Source organism: Diceros bicornis, chromosome 13, assembly GCF_020826845.1.
Source record: "Diceros bicornis minor isolate mBicDic1 chromosome 13, mDicBic1.mat.cur, whole genome shotgun sequence".
NCBI classification, from domain to species: Eukaryota; Metazoa; Chordata; class Mammalia; order Perissodactyla; family Rhinocerotidae; genus Diceros; species Diceros bicornis.
Genome location: NC_080752.1, coordinates 18,664,658 through 18,689,947, shown reverse-complemented (window position 1 = coordinate 18,689,947; position 25,290 = coordinate 18,664,658). Strand labels below are relative to the sequence as shown.

At 38.7% G+C, this 25,290-nt stretch overlaps 1 protein-coding gene across 1 annotated transcript in view; it reads left to right on the top strand.

Moving 5' to 3' along the window:
- FYB2 (FYN binding protein 2) overlaps window positions 1-25,290 on the top strand; it is a 104,451-nt gene that overhangs the window by 43,478 nt on the left and 35,683 nt on the right. The window contains 1 exon segment of the mRNA XM_058553855.1: window positions 15,609-15,709. Within this exon segment, the coding sequence (XP_058409838.1) occupies window positions 15,609-15,709 (101 nt within the window).

The following is a 25,290-nucleotide window of genomic DNA, read 5'->3' as shown; positions in this document are numbered from 1 at the left end:
TTTAGCACAGTGCCTAGCATCTAGAGAGTGTTGAATGAAGATTGCTTAGCTATTATATAACCTCCAACCAAGGGCAGGCATCCTTGATCAAAACCTTAGTCTTTTCAAAAATCCTTTGATGGTGAGCTCATTACCTGGAGATTCCAGTAGTTTTTTTTTTGTTGGGGCAGATTTTATTCACTCAGTACATATTTATTTAGCATCTACTATATGCCAAGCACTCTTATATACATTAAGAAGTGTACAAAGTAGACAAAAATATCTTACCTGCACGCACACATACTTATTTGTTTGTTTATATATGTCCTTCAAGTTGAGCTGGAAAAAAAAAAAATGACCTCCCTACCCCAGACTCCCAACCATCTGTACAAGATCTACTTGTTAGTACAATAGACGTTATCTTTACCTCTTTTTTACACGACAGCTTAAAACATCTAAGGACTACATTCTTCTCTAAACTGAAACTCATTTTTCGCAAAACAGTAGTCTTCGTGTTTTAGCTGTGTTTCTATAGATGTATATTTTAATTATCTTGTTAGGAACTTAGCACATTTACAATAGCCATTTTCATTTCTGAGCTGCTTCATATTGTGTGTTAAATATAAGAAGCAGCATTGGGTAGTGGAACAAGCACAGGTCTGGACTCAGATTAGCATAGGTTCAAACCCCTCCTCTATACCGTGGACAAGTCATTTAACAGCTCAGAGCTTTAATATACACATCTGCAAAGTGGGCCCAATAATATTTACTTTATTGTGTTGTCATGAAGACTAAATGAGTTAGATTGTATAAAGCGTGGAGTACACAGAAGATGCTCGATGAGTTTCCCTTTCTTCAACCCTTGGCCTCTCCATCCCTTGCTATCTCTGGAATATTAATATCTCCTCAGTTTCCAACAGTGAAATGACTCTTTGGAGATTATTCTTTGTCGTCGCTTTCTCATGCAAACCAAGCTGGCTGGCATCCTTCTTGAATAAACAGCCTTTATTTGTGTGAGCAAAGCAGCTTAGTTCCAGGGCAGGAGTCAGCACTGGGTCTTTGTCAGTACTTAGCAGAGCTGGCTAATATTTTATTCATTAGCTATAAATATGGCTTTTCTCCCATTAGGAAGTATCAGAGGGCAGTCCTGACTCAGGGAATCTCTGACTCAGGAAGGAAGGAAGAGGCTGTTTATTTCAGCAGTAGAAAAGATTCAGACAGTACAGTGTTTCTCAGATGAGGGTCTGTGGGTGGATCTAGGAGTCCACCATTTTCTCTCCTGAACTTTTTACTTTTGTGTTTTCATTTTGGTGATAGTCTTTAAAAGATAATATAAGCCTATTCTGAATCTGGATGACCTCTTTCAATCTCATACTTTGGAACATGCCTTTGCATTTGTGTTTTTGATATTTTTTACCCTATGCAGAGTAGGAAACACAAATACCTTCTAGGGCTGGGAAGATTATGTGACCATGTCTAGGGCCTGTGTTAGACAACAAGGAAGTGTGGATCTTGTGGAATTGGGGAATAAATGCCTTACCTGAGGCTTTCAAGTAAAATAGTGATAATAACAGAACAATGACACTGTGGCCAAATGAAACACATCTGTAGTCGTTATTTGAATAGTGGTAACTGCTATAAAGAAAGTTTTTCAAAAAGTATTAAGACAGTAACTAGGGATTGGTGATAACATTTGGGTTGAGACCTGCATGATGAGGACCCAGTCGTGGTACATCTAGGAGAAGAACATTCCAGGAGAGGGAACAGCTGGTGCAAACTCTCAAGGGAGAGCCACCCTCCGCAGGATTAAAGAACCAGATAGGAGGGGAGTGTAGCTAAACCACGGTACGCTAGGGGAATGATGGTGCTGGTGATTCTTGTGAGCCATGGATGGATCTGGATTTTGCTCTAAATGCATTGGGAATCCATAGGAGAGTTTTAAGTTAGGCAGTTACAAGAGCTGTCATTTATTTTGTAAAGATCACTCTGGATGCTGTATAAATAATAAATTTAGTGGGGAAACAGAAAGCCTCGGAAGCCATTGCAACAACAACAAAAAAATGACAATAACGTTGAAAATAGCAATCAACACTTATATAGTATCTGTTCTAAGTACATATACCATTCCATTTATGACAATCTTAGGAAGTAGATGAAGAGATCTCATTTTATAGATGAGAAACTGAGTCAGGGAGGTTAGATAACTTGACACGGACAAGGTAGTTGACATGGAGATAAAGAATTAATGGATTCAAATTATGTTTTGGAGGAAAGCCAGCAATCACGGGATCAGCTGTGGGGAGTGAGATGTGAGGGCAAGAGAGGAGTCGAGGACAACTCCTGGGTGCCTGGCGCTTCCCATCATTGTTGACATTAACACATGTGGAGTGCTTGGCACATCATCAGTGCTCAGGACAAGACTGACCCTTCCTGAAAGCTATTTGGGATTGGTTTTCACTTAAGAAACGAAACAAGCATGTCATTGTGCCTTAGTGCATGTTAGACCAGAACTTTTAAAGGCTGGTTTTTAAATTGTTTGCGACTCCAATGCTCTTTCCTGAATGGCTGCATTTTAAGTAATTAAGATGGCATAGACCTGCTCTGATCGACCAACAGCAAAGCAGGCTCCTCGTAACGATCTCTGGAAGGTAAGCATGGGCCCCGAGACCCCAGTGTGCCAAACTGAATCGCGATGGAACAAGAAAGAAGAGAAGGAAATTTTTTAAGCCTATGCCTTATGAGGTTTTAGACCCAGAACATTCAGGTGGCTTCAGCTCAAGCTACTTCAATAACTTCCTATTATTCCTTTTTAAGTGGACCTCACGGCCATAATAAGGCCACTGTTTGGCCTGCCTTTCACAAGGGCAAGCGTGGTAGGAGTGGTGGATTTACTTACAGTTTTTCTCTTTTTTCATGTATTCCTCCTTTTAAAAAATCATCTAAAGATTCTATTTACTGAACGCTTCCCATAAACAAAGGCTTCTGCCCTATACTTATGTCCACTTTCTCATTTTAAAACTCCCAACTACAAACACCCCACGAAATAAGTGGTTAGTGGACTCTCTGACCAGAGTCAGGTTAAGTAATCCAGGACGATGCACTTGGATCAGCAGCACCAGGGTTTGACCTGGTCAGCTGGTCTCCAGAGCACAGCCTCTCTGCCAGCACTCCCGGGCTGCCTTACTGAGAACTCACGCGGGATCATGCGCGGGATCATTCCAGATGACAAGAGAGAGCAGGGTTTAAAAGACTCATGGCCTGCTCTACAGATTGAGCCTGGATGTTCTCCAGGCAGGTGTTCTTGAACGCCTAGGGTCTCATTTTCTGTCTGCAGAAAAATCTACGTGAGGGAGGCCGGCCAGGGTGGAGCTAAAGCGTGAAAGCCGTTGGAGCCACGCCTTGCCTTCTCTCTTTAGTGGCATTCAAATGGTGTGCTGGGAAAAGTCATGATTTAGGAAGAAACCAGACAGTTACAAATTGCAGACTTGAAACCAATTTTTGTACATAGGTATATTCAGAAAGGTTGAATGGAAACTAATCTTTGAGTGTGGCCACATGCTGGCCCTTTGCATCGGTTAGACTCATTTTAGCCCCGTGACTATCTTAGGAGGGCAGAATTAATATTCCTATTTTGTAGATGAGAAACCAAGGGCTCAGAGACATTTCATGACTTGCCCTAAAGTACCAGACAATACAGAGCTTATCCAGGCTATGAACTCACAACTCTATGTTTATAAAGATTTTCAGCTACACTATCCTGTCTCAGAATTTTTCCAAAATGACGGATTTGGGGAGGTCTCTATTAAACTGTAAACCCCATAAGAGGAGGGTACGTCTGTCTTTTTCACCTTTGTTTCCCCAGGAAGTAGACATGCAAGTAATAATTATTTAATGACTAAGTAAGTGATGGACTAATGGAGTAACAGACATAAATGGGGAGAAGGATGGACAGATAGAATGATATTACCTTCCACGAACTTTTATGTAAATAAGAAAAACATTCCAAGACTCTGTTAGCTGTACATTTTGCATTGATTTGCATATACAGTATCATATCCTTCTAACATTAAACAAAGCTAAATAGTTAGCACAATCTGAGCTCTTCATTTGCCCTTGCATATTGTATAAGGGCAGATACCGCGTGAAGATATGGACACACATGAAATCCTCTTTCCTCTACTCCTTCTTAGTCCTGCATCCAGAAAGTGATGCTCTGCCAGGAAGCCTGTCCTTCTTATTTTAGCCCCCATGGAAGGCACTCTGCTGTCTTCCCCTTCTTCTGTGGGCCCATTACATTTTGAACTAAATATTTATTTAATCAAACTAATCATTGAGCACTTTGCCTCCATTTTACATTTAGAATAAAATTTAAAAATCCTCAACTCTTTACCAGGGCCAAGAAGGTCCCGTATGTCCTGGCCACTCCTTCTCTCTCAGCCCCCTCTCACTGTTGTTCACTGTCTTCAGCCCGCTGACTGGCCTTTTGGCTTCTCAAATACAGCAAGCATGTTCTTACCAAGCAGAAATACTTGCTTTTTTCTCTGTATAGGATGGTCTTCTCCTAGATCTTCACCTGATGGCTCTTTCTCATCATGCAGGATTCGTTCATTCACTTGTTCATTTTGTTCATTCATTCATTCAGTGAATATTTATTGAGCCCCAAGTACGTGCAGACATTGTTCTCGATGCTGGCAGTGCAACAGATAACAAAGTCTCTGCCATCATGGAGTATACATTTTTATTGGGAAGAAAGACAAACAAGCAAATAATGATATAAAGTAAGGTAATGATAAAAGTTTAAATGTTAGCCTCCCTGACTATAGCTCATGTTTCCTCTCCAAAGAACCTGTCTACTCCGTGTATAAGCCTGCTTTCTTTTCCTGTTAGCATTTATTAATGCTTCAAATGATAATATTTACTCTACTTGTTTATTTTCTGTGTTATTCTAGACCATAAGAGTCTTGAGTTCAAGGATCTTGTCTATTATTTGCTTTTATATCTAGAACAATGCCTGGCACAGGGGAGGAGCTCAATGAAAAAAATTAATGATGTGACATCATCTACCTGTCCATCTAGGAATTCCCAATATTTCTGCAAGCATCAGAGAAGGATCTAGATAACTGGAAGCCTATAATGTGCCAGGACCTGTATTAGTCGCTGGGAACCCAGCAGTGAGTGATATACAAGATCTCAGAGCAAAAGAGACAAAATTAAACTGAAAGTATACAATAATGAAATAATTTAAAGATTATGACAACTACCAAGAATGGTATAAAGCAGAGGATTATGGTAGATAGGAATAGGTGGGGAGGAGGGCTACTTGGAAAAGGTAGCAGGAGAAGGACGTTCTTGGAGGGTCATCTAAGGTGAGACCTGATGGTTGAGAAGGAGCTGGCCACACAGAATGCATTCCAGGCAGCATGAACAGCATTTGCAAAGTCCTCAAGGAAGGAGAGAGTATGGCGTCCTTGCAAAACAGACAGGAGGCCAGCGTGGCTAGAGTGTAATGAGGGAGGAAGTTGTTGTTTTTAATTAAGAATCATAGGAAGCCTCTGGAGAGTCTTAAGCCAGACTGTGACAAGATCTAAATTATCTTTCTGAAAGATCATCCTGGCTGCTGCGTGGAGAACAGATTGTAGAAGGACAAGGGAGAATGCCACTTAATCGGTGTTTTACAGAATAAGTAGGAGTTTGTGAAGAGGATGTTAGTGGTGAGGATATTTCAAGTAGAAGAACCACATATACAGAAAGCATAGAGACAGGAAACACAGTGTGTTCAGGAATCATAGGTAATTTGACGTGATTCGAATGTGGAGGGGCGGATGTGTATGCGGCAGTGTGATGTGTAACAATAGTTCAACAAATGTGGGCTGAATAACAGAATGGGCTTGGATGGTACTTAGCTTGAGATTCCATTATATATAGTCTATTTTTGTTATTTTCCAGTTTCCTGGGTGTACCTCACCTCCCTGTCTAAATTATAAATTCTTTGAAAGAAGGGAGAGGATCTAAAATCTTTCTTACCAGCTGCGTAATTGAAGTTTGTTTAACTCGAGTGGCATAGCAATGCCTGACAATCAGAAGATGCAGAAAGCATGTTATAAGGGGTTAAGAGCATAGACTTTTGGGTCATATAGACTTGGATTCATATTTTGAGCTCCATGCACTAGCTGTGTGATCTTAGAAAAATTATTTAATGTCTCTGGGCCTCCCATTTCCTCACATAGCAAATGGTGAAATCAATAAATTCTACCTCCTAGGGTTGCTGTGAGCATTGAGATAAACGTCTATAATTCCGCATAGTGCCCAGCAATGTCGTAAACACTTGCTCAATGGCAGCGATCTGTGGTTTGTTTGTAGGAGCAGGGCTTGTCCGTAACAAGGTCTAGTGCCACAGGCAGTGGGGCTGGGCATCAGGAGACAGGACTCCCAGGAAGGCGTACTGCTAGCTCAGAAGGTGACCTCACCCCCCTCTTTGTAAAACAAATGGGGTTGGGTATTATGGCCCCCCTCGAAGCAGACACCCTGAAATTTGAAATGTAGACATTTTAAAAGTTGATCTTAATGAGGAAAATGAAGGCTTGAGGTCATTTTGTTTCATGCTACGGAAGTTGCTACTGGACTATTAAGAATCTGCTTTAGCAGTTGCATTAGTAGAAGTCAGAGTGCTTTTAGAGAACCATTCCTAAGTTCACCAATGGCTTCATTGATTCTGCCTTGACCTCAGAATTCACTGCCGTTAGTACTGTTGGTTGATCCTGACTCCTAGCACCCCTGTGTCTAGCAGAGAGGAACCCTGCCCAGTCTTTTTTCTCCATCCTCTCACCTTCCGGTACTCTATCACACAATGCTCTACTGCTATTCATAGGGTTTTCATGGCCAATTTTTTTGGAAGTGGGTGGCCATGTCTTTCCTTCTAGTCTGTCTAGTCTGGAAGCTCCACTGAAACCTGTCCACCATGGGTGACCCTGCTGGTATTTGAAATACCAGTGGCAGAGCTTTCAGCATCACAGCAACATGCAGCCACCACAGTATGACAACCACAGATGGATGGTGTGGTTCCCTGACCGAGAAACAAACCTGGACTGTGGTGATAAGAGAGCGGATTCTTAACCACTAGACCACCAGGGCTGGCTAACCTCAAAATACAGGTTAAGTATACTATTCTTATTTTATAGATGACAACATCAAGCACAGAGAACTATAGTAACTTCTCTGTCACATTTTCCTCATATAAATGACTATTATAGAGAAGAACTGAGCTGTGAAACCATTGGATCAGCCTAACAAAATCTTGAAAAATATCATCCAAAACCCACCCGTAAGGTTGAACTTCACCATCATCCTGTGGTTCATTGTTTGCATTTTTCAGCTTCTCCTTGGCTCTAAAGTGACCTGTAGTTCAGAGGAAAAGAGCACTGGACTAGGAATCAGAAGGCCTGGTTTCCAGACCCACCCTGCTACTGAACAATGGTGCCATCTTGGGCAAGTTCCTGAATATCTCCAAGAGTCAGTTTCCTCGTCTGTAAAATACCACATAGAATATTCGCATGAATATAGCTTATTCAAAGAGTGAATGAGAGCATGTGAGTTAGTGAATGAGAAACTGCAGAGCTGCTCTACTTTCACATCTTCAGCATATGCGATTGTCTCTTGCTAGGGCTCCGCTTGATGGTTTGTTCAGTCCTGTGGGACCTTCTGTGCTATGTATTCCAGTGACCTCCTTTGGTGGCTTCTACTGCAGTGGGAGCTGCTCTGCTGTGTTTGACTTCAACTGGCACTTCCCTTTTGTGAGACGGAATATAGCACAGTGGTTAAGACCTCAGATTCTGGAGTCAAACATCTAACTTCTAATCTCTGCTCTGCCACTTACTCTGCGAGCTTGGATTATGCTTCAGTTTTCTCATCTGAACATGGAAAGAATGATAGTATCTACTTTATAGGGTCAAATGAAAATCAAATGAATTGATACATGTAATTGGAACATAGGAAGTGCTCAATAATTATTAGCTATTATTCTTGTTTACATGCCCTCCTTATGAATGAGATCAATGATTTGGCAACTGAGCTTCAGAGTTAGTAACATTACTCTCGAAACTGAGGCTGGAGGAGATGGCATGTTGTGTAAGGTTATGAGGCACATTAGTAACATTTACTTAGTCATTGTATTAGGGTTTGCCAGAGAAACAGAACCAGTAGGATATTTATATATTTACATATTATATATTAGATTATATATAAATAATGTGTGTAATATTTGTATGATTATTTATTAAGCATGAGGAATTGGCTCACGCAATTATGCAAGCTGAGAAGTCCCCTGATCTGCTGTCTGCCAGGTGGAGACCCAGGAGAGCCAGTGGTGTAATTTCAAGTCCACAGCCCTGAGAACCAGGGCAGCTGATGGTGTAAATCCCAGTTCAAGGGCAGAAGATGAAATGAGATGTCCCAGCTCAATCAGTGAGGCAGGAAAAATGAGTGAATTTCTTCTTCCTCCACCTTAGTTCTATTCAGACCTTCAGTGGATTGCATGATGCCCACCCACATTGGGATGGGCAATCTGCTTTCTGAGTTCACTGATTCAAATGCTAACTTCATCCAACACCTTCCCAGACACACCCAGAAATAATATTTAATCTGGGTGTCCTGTGACCAGTCAAGTTTACACATAAAATTAACCGTCACAGTCATCATAGTTTTGTGGCCCTTATAGAAAGAATTGGGTTATAAATATGTGAATTAGGAACCAAGAAATACCTAGTGCCCAGGGCTGGGTGGCATTGGAGGCATTGTATTTGTTGTTTGTTGTTGTGGTTGTTGTAGAAGTCATAGTAGAATTAGTAAGGTTATGAAACATGTGGTAGTAGGACTGGGCTCACACACACACGTGTATATATATATTCATATATATGTATATAGACGCATATATATGATACATGTATCATATTCAAATATATATATGCACAAACGTGTGTGTGTTCTGTAAAAATGGTGGAGTAGGAGAACTAGCAGTAGAGGTGGTAGAAGTTGTACAAGTATACGCAGTAGAAATAGTAGAAGTGGAAATCGTAGTAAAAGTAGCAGTGGAAGTGGAAGTGTAAACACTTAGTGCCAAGCACTGCACTAAACACGGCATATTATATCATCTCCTCCTCATAAAAAAGAGCATTAAAGGAAGAACAGACCTGGGTCCAATTCCCCTCCAAGGTCACAGCTGGGTGAAGCTGGGATTCAGCCCCACCTCTCTCTCTCTCCAATGCTCGTGTTTCCCTATAACCATTCTGCTCGGCTGCGTCACTGATTGTTCATTTCTAGTAATCATCTAATATGTAGAAGATGGAAGTTTTAATAGCTTATGAGAGAAAAACTTCCTTTAAAATGTATCGTGTATTTTTGTGAGACTGGCGCAAATGCATTGGGAGATCCATTTTAGATAGCATGGATGTCATTTTTAAAAGTCTAATCCCCAACCATTTCATTCAAGTGAAGGATTTCTTAAGGTGAAGGCCTGTGGGAAGAGTAGTCTTACAAGAAGTGTTTGTTGGAAACAGGAATTTTCCCAGCTTGGGACTTTGGGTAATTGAGAAATCAGATGGTCTCATATTCCCTTGTCACCAGGAGCCTGCAGAATGTCCCAGAAAGCAACCGCTGGCTAAGATACTCCTGTTCTTCCTGTTTCCCAAATATGTGGCCCATTGAGTAAGACGTGGAAGAAGCTGGGTTTTCAACTTAGATCCACCCCCTTAGTAAAATAAATACAAAAGTACAGCTAACAGGTTTTGCTGTTCAAGTCTCAATCTTTCTACTTAATGCAAGCTCTTCTTTAGAATTTTCAGAACTGTCTTGCAGTGAAATTTTTCAACTCACCCTCATGTAAGGTGGCACAGGAGAAGAGGAGAAAGGAAATGTACCCATCAAGCATTTCCCATGTATTAACTCGGTTCTTCCTACCCTAACTGGCCACAGCAACCTTATGAGGAAATTAAGGCTCTAAGAACCTAAACGATGGCTCCAGTCCCCACAGCCAGTGAGAGATGGAGATGATGAATCTAAGTACAGTGCCGAACACATGGTAAACCCTCAGCAAGCAGTAGCTAATACTGTGATGGGTAATCCACTGTTTGACCAAGTGAACAGATGTTTGAATGAGCTATGTGAGCCCCTTCTCCAGAGTATATGGCCTAATAATACAGAGGTTGACAAATTATTCTCCAAAGGAGGGCTGTGGCCCAGAGGTAGACATGGCAAGTGGAAGCAATCATGACAGGAGGTCATGAATCCATGATTCAGCCAGAGAAACCCTACTTGTTCAAAAGTTTATTCTGAAGATAGGCTTCCAAGGGTCCAAACACAATTAGAAAATATCTGCTTTTGTAAGTCACCTTTAACATTTGTATTACATTTACGGAGCTGTTGTTTCTTCTTGAACATAGATAATGTTGAAGATATCATCGAGAAATATGAGTGTTTTATCAGGCAATATTTAGATTACTAGAGGTATTCTATAAAAAAGTCAGAAAAGATAGAAACCTGATGCTATGCCAGAATAAAAGAAACTTTCCAAAATTCAAACCTCAAAACTTATTTTTTAAAAATAATATAATCTCTGTCCTCCAATATAATAATATTACTAGCACATTTTGTGGAATGCCTATGTGCAGGGGACAAATATTTCATTCAATATCCATAATATGCCTTTAAAGTAGATTTTATTATTACTATTTTATAAAGTAGGAGACTGAGGATTAAGTAGATTATAAGTATTTATCCAATAGTTTATAATTAGAAAGCAAAAGAACTAGGATTCAAATTCAGATCTGTCTGACCCAAGCTCCCGGGATGTCTGTAATTCTGTGCTATCTCCCAGTAATGTCTGTGGTTCTGGAGACAGACTATAGACAGATGTTTTAATAAATGTGGAAACAAAGAAATTGAAGCATAAATATATTTAAATCATAGATTTACTTCTTGCCTGTGATCCAAGTTCTTTATATTGACCCACACTGCATTAAACCAGGTAGATCTCAGATCTGGTTTTAATGGATGAGGAAAAAGATGAAAGACATTCAGGTAGCAAAAAGGAGGTTTAAATATATCTACAATATCTTTTTTCTCTTTTAGTGTTAATGATCTGAAAGATACCTTTTCTTTTCTTTTTAACATTTGGTTGAAAGTCTTTCTGATCATCTAAAGTCGGATATTTATTCATTTGTGACAAAAGTAGTCCAAAAAATTGATTAGACATCTTCTTTAAATTTTTTCACAATTTGTTTCTTATTAATAAAGTTAATTTATCATAGACCAGAGATTGTTAGGCCATTGGAGCATGAGACACGTGGCATAGTCTATAATTTAAGAAAGTTTCTCTCGATTACTTCATGCAGGGAGAGGGGAACAAAATAGTGAGGGGAGAAATTACTGATGCATTAGAGTTCATAGTTTTTCCTTTTCAGCAAAATGATCTATTCATACATCTTTAAAAATATTACAGAGAATATGTTAAAAAAAAAAAAACCTGCAAATATCCAAAATGGTCAAACAAGGAAGGAAAACAATTGGGTAGAATGTGCTTATGATATAATAATGGGTTGGGGAAAAAAGAAAGGAGAGAACTCCAACCTTTTCATTGTCGATAACAACAACTATACGAATACACCTAAAAATGGAAAAAATCAGGAAGAATATCAGAATGCTAAGACCTCACTCATGTCAAGGTGGGAGGATCATGGTGGATTTTTCTCCTCTCCACTGTCCACATTAGGTGCGAAGTAGTGATTTTCTGTGTGTTGTGGATACGGCTGAAGTCTCCTTCCTTCACTCCCAGGCCTATTTCACTTTCTCTCTTCCCAGGGGGAACTCCTGCTATGAATAGAGGCCTGTATCCATTTAGTGTATTTCTTATGCTGTAGCTACAAATGCATACATCTGTTAAAGATACAGTATTTTACATTTTTGAATAAATGTCAGGTTACTTTATCCTTCTGCAACTTGATTTTTTTTCAAAGCTGTGTTTTCATATTCTAAGTTGATGCATGTAACTCTAGCTTATTCACTATAATTGCAGTGTTGTGTGCATTTCATCGTACTAACATATCACAGTCTGCTCATGTGTTCCCTTACTGAGCAACATTTAAGTTGTTTTACATTTTCACCTTTTCAGATGATGCTGCAGTAATCATTCTCATATATTTCCAGGTGAATATAAGCAAGTTTCTCTAGGTTTTTACTTAGAAGTAGAATTGCTAAACAATAGTAAATAAACAGCTTCAGTTTTACTAGATATTAAAAAATTATCCTCCAAAACGGGTGTGCCAATTCATACTCTCAAACCAGTGAAAGAGTTCCTGTTTCTCCATATTCTTGCCAAATGAGATATTGTTTTCACGTTTTGAGATTCTTACTAAACTGATGGGTGTGGACTAAATTCTCATTGTCTTGATTTCCGTTTCCGTGTTTACCACGGTGAATTTACTTTTATAAACTATTGAATTTTTCTCTTCTGTGATCTGTCATATCTCTTTATCCAATTTTCTATGAGTTTGTCTTTTTCCTATTGCAGGGGTTCCCAGTAGCTTAGATATTAATTCTTCATTTGTTACACTTCGCCATTAAGTACGATATTTGTTGGAGGTTAATCTAGTTAAGAGAGTACATGTGGAATGCTTTTTTGCATATATTAAAATAATCCTTTTTTTCTCTTTTATTGTTTCAATGTGATTGATTGCAATGACAAATTTTCTGATGTTGAGCCATCCTTGAAGTCTTGGAATAAATTTTAGTTGTTCTTGAGTTATTACTGATTAATTCATTTTCCAGTATCTTAATTATTTGGGCTAAAATCTCTTAAGTGAGATTGGCTATATTTTTCTTTTATTGTTTGGTCATTTTGTGGATTTCATATCAAAATTATACTATACTCTTAAAATGAGTAGGGTAGCTTTTCTTATTTTTCTATTCTTTCAAACTGTTCATTAAAACTTCTTATAAAACTATTTAGTGAAGGAAAGAGAGAGAGGTGGGTTGAGTGTGGCAATGGGTTGGGGAGAAAAAGGGTGTGTGTACTATTGATTCAAGTCTTTTCATGGTTTATTGGCCTATCAGTCACTGTGGTAATTTTATATTTCTCTATAAAGTTGTCAATTTACCCTAAATTTTCAAATTTATTGGCAGAGAGCTGATCATAACATTTTCTTAGATTTCTGAAAACCTAAGACTATCTCTAGTTTTGTCCCCTATTTTATCTGTAATTTGTGTGTGTGTGTATGCATGTGTGTGTAACTTCTCTCATTTTCTTGATCAGTTTTGCTAAAGTATGGTCTAATATTAACATACCTACCAGAGCTTTCTTTTGTTAGTTTTGGTTTGCATCTCTTTTTCCATTCATTTATATGGGAGCTTTGGTTTGTCTGGTACTTTTTAGCAGCATTAGCTGGATTTTAAAACATCCAGTCAGATACTCTCTATTTTATTGGAATAGGTTAATCTATGTACATATATTGTGCTTCTTGATCTATTTGGATTTTTTCCCATTATATTTTATGTTTTAAATTTACTATGAAATTTCTTTATATGCATTTTTCCTCTATTTCTGCCATCTTTTTTAATATTTAAGCTTTCTTATTGCATATTCTCCTTCTACCAGTTGAGAAGTTAAATATTCTACTATTTCTATCCTTTTTAGTGGTTACAGTTAAATTCTGACATCCACAATTAACTAAGTCTAATGTTAATCAAAATCTCTATCCTGCTCCTAAATGATACAAAGACCTGAGAACAATTCCCGTAGCCCTCTCTCACTATCTTCTGTATTATTATTTAATATTTTAATTCCATTTTATTCTTAAACTTCTACAAATTAATCATTTTTACAGTCAATATTTATTTAGGTTTACCAATAGCTTTATTAATTTCTTTGACCACTATTGTTTCTTAAATCCTACTTCATTACTAGTACACTTTGCTGTATTTTAGCAAGGATCTGAGTGCATTAAGTGCATGCACTTGTATTCTGAAAACATCTTTGTCCTCACCCTTATGATGACAAATTTAGCTGGATGATAATTTAGCTGGAACAGAATTTTATATTGACGGATATCTTTGCTCAGTGCTTTAAGATATTATCCGCAATCCCCACCATCTAGTGTTGCTAAGGAGAAGTCCATTGCCAGTCTCACTGCTGTTCCTTAGGAGATAATCTGACTTTTCTCTTGCACACCTTTTACATTTTTTCCTTTTTTTCTTTGACTTATGCTGATTTATTACATACTGTATAACTGTAAATTTATCCTTATTTCTTATTATTGAAGCTTTTTCAATAGAAGGATTCATGTCTCTTTCCAATTTTAGAAAAATCTTAGCTATTATCATTTGAATTTTGACTTTTCATCATCCCCTTTCTTTTTTCCTTTTAGAATCCCTAGTCTAGATATATTGGACTTGCTCATTCTATAGTGCCTACTGTTAACTTCTCTTGGAATAGTTTACATCTCTTAATCTCTCTGTGCTACATGCCAGGTGGCTTCCTCAGATCTAACTCACCAATTCTCTCTTCTGCTGTGTCTATTGTACTTTTCAACTCCTACCTTAAGTTTTTAGTTCAAGAACTACATTTATGATTTCTATAACTTCTTTCTCTTATACCCAAATTGACATGTTCTTTGCTCACACTCTCTCTTTTTTTTTTCTAATGGCTTTCCTCACTTTATTTCTTGGAATGCTTAAAACATACTTATTTTAATGTCACTTTCATGTCACTCTATCATTTAATGCTCCCATTAGTTGTATCTTCTGACTGACTATGGTGGCTCATCTCCGTGTGCAATTTGCAGCTCTTCATTAGAAGCTTGTTTTGAGTGGGAATTCTTTCCTTTGGAAACCGTCGGTGCCGTGAGTTATAGAAGCATCTTTGCAGAATGATTTCAGATTTGGTTTACAAGGGGGTTTGGATTTCAAGTACCAGTTTTGGCTTTGTCTCTCTGAAATACACAGATCATATGCATTTAGAACCCAACCTGTACTTTGGTGCTGGGTTTTCAACTTTCTGATTTCTCAGGGGTGACTCTTTTAGCTCCAGTGGCCATAGTCAGGTAGCGAGCTTCCCTGCTCGTTCCCAGGGAGAGCACACAGAGATTTTTTAGAATTTGTTTTACAGACGGGACGTGATTTCGTGACTCTGGACTTTATGCTGATAGCTCAGTTCCAGCTTCTCATTCAGAGGAGGCCTGGGCTCAGACTTAACTTCCAACTCAGATATTAAATCCCCAGCTGCCCACTCACTAAGATCTTTCTTTATCTGGTCCCAATTTCCCTTTGAGTCCCTCGGCTGCAATTCTCACTTACATCTTTAATTGTGAGTTTCCTCTCTGTGTCTGGTTCCCCGGGGATTTTTACCTTATTGATTTCTAGGTGAGTTATGTGTTCTTTGTATAATTCTTTGCATTGTTATATTTCATCCGGAATTCCTGTGTATTTGGAGGAGGGGTGCTGTACCTTCCATATCTGTTGAGGTCACCATATTGGCCAGACGTACTTATATTACTTCTCTAATGAGGAAAAAAATACGAAATGTTTAAAGACATATTTAAAGAAATAATTTATTTTAAGTAATCTTTTTTCTCCTTGCTTCTCAGTGCTGAATTTGAAGAACTGCGTAATTATGAGGCAACAATTTCATATCTGAGACACTCTAGCAACTCCATTAACCTGTGCACCACAAAAGAAACTGCTGATTGTAAGTCTGCTAAGCCAATTAATATTGTAACCCTGTGTGAAAAGAAAATGTGTCAAAAATGCTATTTTTCTCCTTGCTAACTGTAAGCTTAAAAATTCACAGCCATGCTGCTTTACCGTCTCATTTCGTTGTTTTTTGTTTTTTGTTTTTTTTTTCGTCCCTGGTCTTGTCTCTTAAAAGTATAAATAAATCCAGTTGGGCATCACTGCTGTCTCACAACTCCTAGAGCTGCCTTCTTTCCCCCTCTTCTCTTCTCTCCTTCACCAATCTACTTAGGTACTTTGCCTTTTGTAGATATGTGGGAGGGAGGGAAAAATCAAGATATGGTGATTCATTTTTCTTCCTTCTCCTATAGAAACTTCATCTCTCTTCTTGTGGTGTCTTTCTTGAAGTCCCCTGGAAACTGTGTGTGGGGAGGGAGATAACAGACCATGAGAATTAGGTCCCTGTGTTAGCCTGAAGAGGAGCAGAGGATTCATTTACTGGGTCTGACCATCCTCTCAGAGCTCAGTCTTCGTGCCTCTGGTATTGCCGAGAAAGCTCAGACCATTCTGTGAAAAAAGAGACTGTTTCCGACAAGAAAATGAAAAAGCAGGGACTCATAGCTGTTCTACAAGTTTCTATGTCTTTGTTCTGCCTACAGGATCAGCCAATTCTCTACAAAAGGCATACATATTAGTGCTGGGATGAACACTAGTATTTATTGAGCCTATACTATGGGTTCTGTGTTATGTAAGAGTTCTGTGTTAGGTCCTCTGTGTACATCCCTGCTGATATAGCAGTTATATTAACCAACTTTTAGAGACAGGAAACTGAAGATCAGAGAGATTGAGTTGCACAAGTAATATGTGGCAGAGCTATAATGTGAAATGGGCTCAGATTTCCTCTAAGATTCATGCTCTTTCTGCAATTTTATGCTGCTTCTCATTCAAGGGTGTTTGATGTTCCCTTGGATGTTAGACATTCAAGGATGTCTAGCTCCCTGGAAGGAGAGTTAGAAAGAAATCATCTGGTCTAACATCTTTATTATGTGACAAGAAGCCCAAGGCTCTGGGAGAGGAGGTCATTTGCCTGGGAACACATACTTAGGAAGTTCGTGGGGTAAGAGTTAGGACCCATTGAAATATCCCTCCCCTCCCCCAGGAAATAAGGGGTTGACAAACTGCTGGAAAAACTCTCTTGGACTGGGCAAACTGTATATTCTCCCAAACGGCTATAAAATACTGGCCATCAGAAGAGCAACCCCTGCCCCATCACCTCCCGAAGGCAACGTTGCTCCATACTCGGGTGTCTGGCCCCTGCATTAGAGCATGGCTTCTCAAATTCTAACGTTCGCACGAATCACCTGGGGATCTTGTTAAAATGTAGACTCTGGTTCAATAGCTCTGGGTCAGGCCTGAGATTCTGCATTTCTGACAAATTCCCTGATGATGCTGATGCTGCTGGTCTGCAGACCACACTTTGAATAGAAAGGCTGTGGGCCCCATCTGGGCTACATTCCAACTGCGTGCCTTTCTACAAAGCTAACGGCTCACAGGGTCCAAGGGATGCTCCAAACAGAGCCTGCACCTTCTTTGTCGGGACTACACGAGGCCCCCAGAATGCCCTTCCTGCAAGTGGCTCCCTAAGATCCTCCTTGGTTCTCTCCCCTAGGTCCTCCTCCTCAGGACAGACTGGGCTCCAGGGAGAGCTGTTCCTGGGGGTGGTGTGGATGGGGTTAGACGTATGCAAGGCCCCTTGTGCTATGGGGTGAAGCTGGGGATTGAAATGGGAAGCTGGACCAGAGGCTGCATTGTTCTCTCCGGGCCACAAATGTTCACGGTGGGCCTGCCAGGGGACATCCTTCGAGGTACCCAAAGAAGGACCACTAACCCAGGCCTCTCTGCGGGCTTTCACTGAGGAATTCTTTGTGTACTTCATGGACAGTGCTGCTAAGGAGGAAAGTGTTTATTACTGAAAAGAACTCAGAAACTGAGCCACTGATGCACCTGAGAGGTAACAGAGCACAGGGCAATAGAAAGGGAGTAGGGTGGGAGAAGGGCAAGGGTGGTGAGGGCTTCCCCTGCCAGAGAGGGCATCCCTGTGGGAGACAGGAATAAGCCTGCCAGGGCTGAAGAAGCTGGGGAACCACAGCCTGGGATCAAAAGGATTCTGTTATATGTCCCCACTCCTTTCTCTGCTCCTCTCTACAGAGCCAAGATACGGTTACCCTACAAGAAAAAGAAAGGAAGGAAGTGAGCTATTTTACCCCTACTTTTCCCTCTTCATTGACTCTTCCCAGTGTCTTCCATCCTCTTTACACTACTTACTGGTTGAATGACATGTGAACCTCAGTTTCTTCATCTACAAAATGGGTATAATATCTCCTTTGTGGAGTTGTTCTGAGTGTTTGATTAAATGATACATTTAAAGTCAAGTGGAGTTTTGCTTCTGGGAAGATGGAGCAGAAATACTTCTCCCTAGTCCCTCTGCTAAGGACAACTAAAATCTCCAGGTATTATATATAAAACAAACACAAGAAAACTAGAAGACTCTGAAAGGGTAGAAAGAAGAAGGTAGACCAGCTAGGGACCTCAGGACCCAAGGAAGGAGAAGTAGTGAGTTCCCTGGGTTTTCTTCTTGCCTCATATATCCCAGACTTGGAGCTGAAGAAGCCAGCCACCCAGAAATACCAATAGGCACAGAAAGAAACATCTCCAACAAAAGCCTGCTCTTTCTAGCCAAAGGACCAGGAAAGGAGCAGCCTAGAAAAACAGAAAGCCTCTAGAAAACAACCATTCTACTCCAGCTAAATAACACAGAAAAAAACTTTGGCCTCATCCCCACTAGCCAGTGCTGAGTGGGGAGTCTAGATGTCCACCCTCATCACGATGCAATGATGCACCCCAACCCCTCTGCTGAGGTGGTTTCAGAGAAGGCCAAGTAAGGAACTGGGACTTTCGTCCCTGCCAAGGTTAACAAAACTTCACCTACAGTGACAGTCAGTGAAGACCATATGGGGAGCTTGGACTCCAAGCCCCCACCCAGCAGTAACAAGGTGCCCCTTCCCCTCCCTGTCGGGGTGGTATCAGAAGAGACCTAGAGGAGAGTCAGGACTTTCACAACCACCCAGCAGTAAGGCAGCCGTCCTCTCCCTGTGGTATCAGCAGAAGCCACATGGGGAGCAATAACAAGCATTCCTACCCCTCCCAGCCAGGGTGTTATCAGCGGAAGCCTGGTGGGGAGCCAGAGGCCCCACTCCTGCCTGGCAGTGATGAAGAGCCTTTCCTTCACCTGGGTATTAGGAGGCCAAGAAGCGGGGAACTGAGACTTCTACCCCTACCTGGCATAAAAAAGGCAGCCCCCCACCCCCTTCTGCTGCCATGAAAAGCCAGCTAAAACAGGAGGTTTCAATAATAGCTAGAGTCTCATAACATAATACTCCAAATGTCCTGGTTTCAATAGAAAATCACTCATCATACCAAAACCCAGGAAAGTCTCAACTTGAATGAAAAGAAATGATCAACAGAGCCAACACTGAGGTGACTGGACTGTTAGAATTTTCTGACAAAGGCTTTAAAGCAGCTGTTATAAAAGTGCTTCAATGAGCAATTATGAACAGGATTGAAATAAATGGAGAAAAAATAGAGTCTTACTGAAGAAATAGAGTATCTCTGTAAAGAAGTGGAAGATGTAAAGAAAAAACAAATGGAAATTTTAGAACTAAAAAATATAATAAGAAAAATAAAAAGCTCAACAGCAGAATGGCGGGAACAGAAGAGTCAGTGAACTTGAAAGAAACAATAGAAATTACCCAATGTGAACAACAAGGAGAAAATAGACTTGGGGAAAAAAATAAACAGAGCTTCAAAGGACCTGTGGGACTCCAACTAAAGTCTTAAATTGGAATCCTGGAAAGAGAGGAGACAGAGGACATGACTGAAAAAGTACTTAAAGAAATGGTGCTGAAAACTTCCCAAATTTGGTAAAACATATAAAACAATAGATTCAAGAAGCCGAGCAAACTCCAAACCGGATAGACCCAATGCACACAAAGAAACAAAATCAAACTTCTGGAAAATAAACACAAATTAAAAATCTTGAAAGCAGCGAGAGAGAAATGACATGTAAACTATAGGTGAAAAACAATTTGAATGACAGTGGATTTCTCATTGGAAACTATGAAAGCCAGAAAGAAGTGGCACAATGTTTTTCAAGTGCAAAAAGAAAAGAACTATCAACCCAGAATCCTATTACCAATGAAAATATGTTTCAAGAATGAAGGACAAATGAACACATTCTCAGATGAAGGAAAACTAGGAAAATTTGTTTGCTTCATCCTAAAAGAATGGCTAAAGGAAGTTTTCTAACCAGAAAAGAAACAATAAAATAACCTTGGAACATTAGTTCAGAAAAAGAACAATGGAAAGAATACAAGTATGGGTAAATGTGACACATTTTCCTTCTTCTCTTGGGTTTCCTAAATTATGTTTGATGGTTGAAGCAAAAACTTATAATATCATCTGATATAGTTCTAAATGTAAGTAAAGGAAATATTTAAGACAATTATAAGAGGGAGGGTTAAGAGACATAAAAGGAAATATAGTATCTACACTTCACATGAACTGATAAAATGTCCACACCAGTAAACTGTGAAAAGTCTTGTATATATAATGTAATCCCTAGAGCAACTACTAAAAACACTATACAATGAGATCTAATCAAAAACACCAGAAAGAAAAAAACCACCAGAGATAAATCAAAAAATATTCTAAAAATGTTTGAGTAACCCATGAGAAGGCAAGAAATATAAAACAGAGAAGCAAAAAACAGAATAAACAGAAAACAAAAAACAAAAGGCAGACTTAAGCCCTAACATATTGATAATTACACTAATTACATTAAATGTAAATTGCCTAAATACATCAATTAAAAGACAGAGATTGGCAGAGTGGATCAAAAAACATGATGCAACTATATGCTGCCTAAAAGAATCTCAATTAAAATATAACAGTATAGGTAGAGAAAGTAAAAAGATGGAAAATAATATATCATATTAATCTAAAGAAGGCAGGGGTGGCTACATTAACAGGTAAAGTACACTTCAGAGCAAAGAAAATTACTAGAGGCATTATATTATGTAATGATAAAAGGATCAATCCACCAAGAAGACTTAGCAATCCTAAATGTGTGTGCACCAAACTCCAGAGCTGCAAAGTATGTGAAGCAAAAATTAAAAGGAGAAATAAACCGATAAATTATTATAGTTTGAGACTTGAACACTCCTCTCTCAACAATTGACAGAATACCTAGACATAAAATCAGCAAGGATACAGAAGAATTCAACAGTGCCATCAACCAACAGGATATAATTGACATCTATAGAACACACAACAAGAGCAAAATACACATACTTATCAAGCACCCATAAACATATCCCAAGATCATTTTCTGAGCCATAAAACAAAGGTCAAAAAATTTAAAAGAATTGAAATCCTGCAGAGTATGTTTTCTGACCACAGTGTAATCAAACTAGAAATCAATAACCATAAGATAACAGGAAATTCTCCAGACGCTTAGAAACAAAACAACACATTTCTAAATAATCCATGGGTCAAAGAGTAAGTCTTAAGGAAAATCAAAGCATACATTTAAACTGAATAAAAATGACAATACAACATATCAAAATTTGTGGGGCACAGCTTAAGCAATGCTGAAAGGGAAATTTGTAGCACTAAATATGCTAAAAGAGAGGAAAAGCTTCAAATCTAAGATCCTGCCTTAAGACTACAGAGAAAGAAGAGCAAAATAAATCCAAAGCAAGTGGAAGGAAAGAAATAATCAAGATAAGAACAGAAATAAATTGAAAACAGAAAAGCAATAGAGAAAAATCAATAAAACCAAAAGCTTGTTCTTTAAAAAGAGCTATAAAATTGACATTTAGCAAGACTGACAAAGAAACAAAGAAAACACAAATTAACAATATCAAGAATAAAAGAGATATCATTACAAACCCTGCAGACATCAAAGGGATAATAAGGGAATATTATGAACAACTCTACACATATAAATTTTGACAATTTAGATTAAAATGGAACAATTCCTCAAAAAGTACAAACTACTACAACTCACTCAACATAAATTATTTGAATAGCCCTGTAACTATTAAGTAAATTGAATGCATAATTTTAAAACTCCCAAAAAGGTTATCTCAGAATCCAGGTGATTTCACTGGAGCATTCTACCAAATGTTTAATGAAGAATTAACACCAATTCTACACAACCTTTTCCAGAAAAATAGAAGAGGGGGAAACACTTCCTAACTCATTTTATGAAGCTGTTATTACCCTGATACCAAACCCAGACAAAGACAGTACAAAAGCAGAAAACTGTAGATTATTATCCTCCATGAGTATAGTCATCAAAATCCTTAACAAAATATTAGTAAATAGAATTCAGCAAGACATAAAAAGAATTATACACAATGACTAAGTGTTGTTAATTCCAGGGATGCAAAACTAGTTCAATATTCAAAAATCAATCAATGAAATCTACCATATTGACAACCTGAAGAATCACACAATAATATCAATCTATGCAGAAAAAAACATTTGACAAATTCAATTACCTATTCATGATTAAAAAAACCTCTCAGAAAAATAGGAATAGAGGGGAACTTCCTCAACTTGATAAACAGCATTTACAAAAAGCCTATAGCTACCAAGAAACTTAATGGTGGCATACTGAATACTTTGCCCCTAAGATTGGGAACAAGGCAAGGATGTTCACTCTTACCAATCCTATTCAACATAGTGCTGGAAGTTCTAGCCAGTGCAATAAGGCAAGAAAAGGAAATAAAAGGTATACAGACCAAAAAGAGAGAAACAATCTGTTCTTATTTGTGATGACGTGATTGTCTAGATAGAAAAATCCCAAGAAATTTACCAAAAAAAACAAAAACCAAAAACCTCTCAGAACTAATAAATGAGTTCAATAAGGTCACAGGATACAATATAAACATTAAAAAATCAACTATGTTTCCATATATTAGCAACGAACACATGGACACTAATCGAAAAATACAATATCATTTATAATTGTATAATTGCTCAAGAAAGAGAAATACTTAGACTTAAACAAAACATGCATAAAACTTAAATTTTGAAAACTACAAATTGCTGATGAAATAATTTTAAAAAAACCTAAATGGAGAGACATACCATATTTATGGATTGGAAGGCTCAATATGGTAAAAATGTTAATTCTCCCTAAGGTGGTATACAGGGTTAATGCAATTCCTATAAAAATCGAGCATGATCTTTTGTAGATATTGACAAGCTTACTCTAAAATGTACAGTCATGCATCACTTAATGGGGAGGATACACTCTGAGAAATGCATTGTGTGAACATCACAGAGTGTACTTACACAAACCTAGATGATATAGCCTACTACACACCTAGGCTGTATGGTACGAATCTTATGAGACCACCATTGTATATAATGTCCTTTGTTGACCAAAATGTTGTCATGTGGTGTATGATGTATACAGAAAGGCAAATGAACTAGAATAGCTAAAAGGCAATTTTGAAGAAGAAAAAGCAAGAGGTAGCAGAATTCCCAATTTCAAGAATTATAGCCACAGAAATCAAAACTGTGTGGTGTTGGCAGAGAGAAACACATAGAACGATGAAACAGAATTGAGAACCAAGAATTGATACCTACACAAATACGCCCATCTGATTTTTTTTTTATACAAAGTTGTAAAAAGCAATTCAACGGAGAGAAGATAACTTTTAATAGTGTTGGAGCAGTTGGATATCCATAGGTAAGAAAATGAATAAACTTCCATCTAAGTCTCACACCTTATACAAAAATTAACTCAAAATAGATCTTTCTTTTTTTCTCTGCCCACCAAGGGTGAGGAGTCTAAATGATACCTTTCTGGAAGACAGAAGGAGAGGAAGGGAGGGAGGAAGGAAGAGACAAGGGAGAGGAAGAGGGGGTTGGCTTTTACTGTCATCATTGGGTGTGTCTGTGCCTTGAAAAATGCCAAGGAAACAAAGGCCATCCCCTCAGGGGTGCATAGCTCAGCAGGTGCCTTTTTGAGGCTTCACCCTTTTATACAAAACTTGGCAGTGAGCAAGCAGGATTTAGGCTGTTCTGAAGGGTCTGCACAATTGTCCTCAGAGGTCATCTAGACCAGCCATTCAGGCTGTGCTTCCTAGGTCCCAGAGCTATCCTGAAGGGTCTTGGAGACCCTCAGGGATAACTTCAACCAGAGAAGTTCTGTTTATGCTCCTGGGTAATATTCCCTTTAAACAAATGATTCCATGGCTGAAAGAAAGTTGGAAAGCCATTTCCTAACCGAGTGACCTTCAGTAAGGTACTTCATTTCTCTGGGTGTGTTTCCTTATCAGTAAAATTGAAATATTAGTTGTGACAATTAAGTGAAATCATGCATTTAAACTCTTAGCATAGTTGCCTGCTACCTATAAGTGTAAAGAATGTTAGCTTCTTATTATTATTGTTTTTATAATATTAGTAACAATCATCGCACCTCCTGGTGTAAAAGAAGTGAAGGGACTTTTCCAAGGTCACACAGGGAGGTAGTACATGGAGGAAGAGCTGAGGGCCTGTAAGACATGACTATGTTATGATACTAGTACTCGGAGGGCTGCTGAGGACCACCTTCTGATATTAGTCCATTTCTCCTGGCTAGGATAAAGCTATTCAGTGGAGAAAGACTTATGTAACTCCATGTGGAAAGTGAGCGAGGGTTCCACTGCTGTGGGCTGCATCCTCCTGTTATCATTGCTAGTCCCTTCCTGACCCCCTGGGGTACAGTCCTTTGTACTTTATATTCCTACCTTGAAAGCAAGTTTTGATGACCGAACTTACCTTTGGAGAACCTCCACTTTGTGAAAAAGCAATATCAAATTATGAATGTGTTATTAATTGTGTATTATCTTTGTTTACTAGCCTTGGCAAGTAAGGCCTCTCTGAGCCTTGGTTTCCCCATTTCTAAGACAGAATAATAATATCTCCCCCCGCCCCAGCAAATGGCAAGGAGAAGCAAGGAGATCATCATTTGTTAATTCTTTGAAAAACATAGAATGGTAAATAAATTGGGGGAAGGAGGAGATTATCATTTTAAAAATTGAAATAGAAATTCATACTTGGGATGGATATTGGGCAAACTGCATCATAAGTAGATATTTTTAATGTATTAATAGCTAAGCAAAGTTTTTAAAGCAAGTAATAGCAGAATAAAATGTTTTGATTCAAAAATTAGTGAAAATGAAAGTGTACAATTACCCAAGTTGAAGTACATATTATTAAATCACCCACACAGAATTTCAGGTCTATATGTCAACAGTCATGTGCTGGCAGTCCCTAAAGACAAGCTAGGATTTCATTGACTTTATCAATGGATTGTATGCTTAGAATAATAATGGCTTAGAAATGCAACATGTTGTCTGGTCAGTTTTCTAAACCAAAGTTTCAAGATTCTAGCAGCAAAAAAGATAAAAGAAACAGAGGTGTCCTATTTATTATGCACACATACTCATTAACTCTAAAGAGAAACTTTTAAGCAAAGAA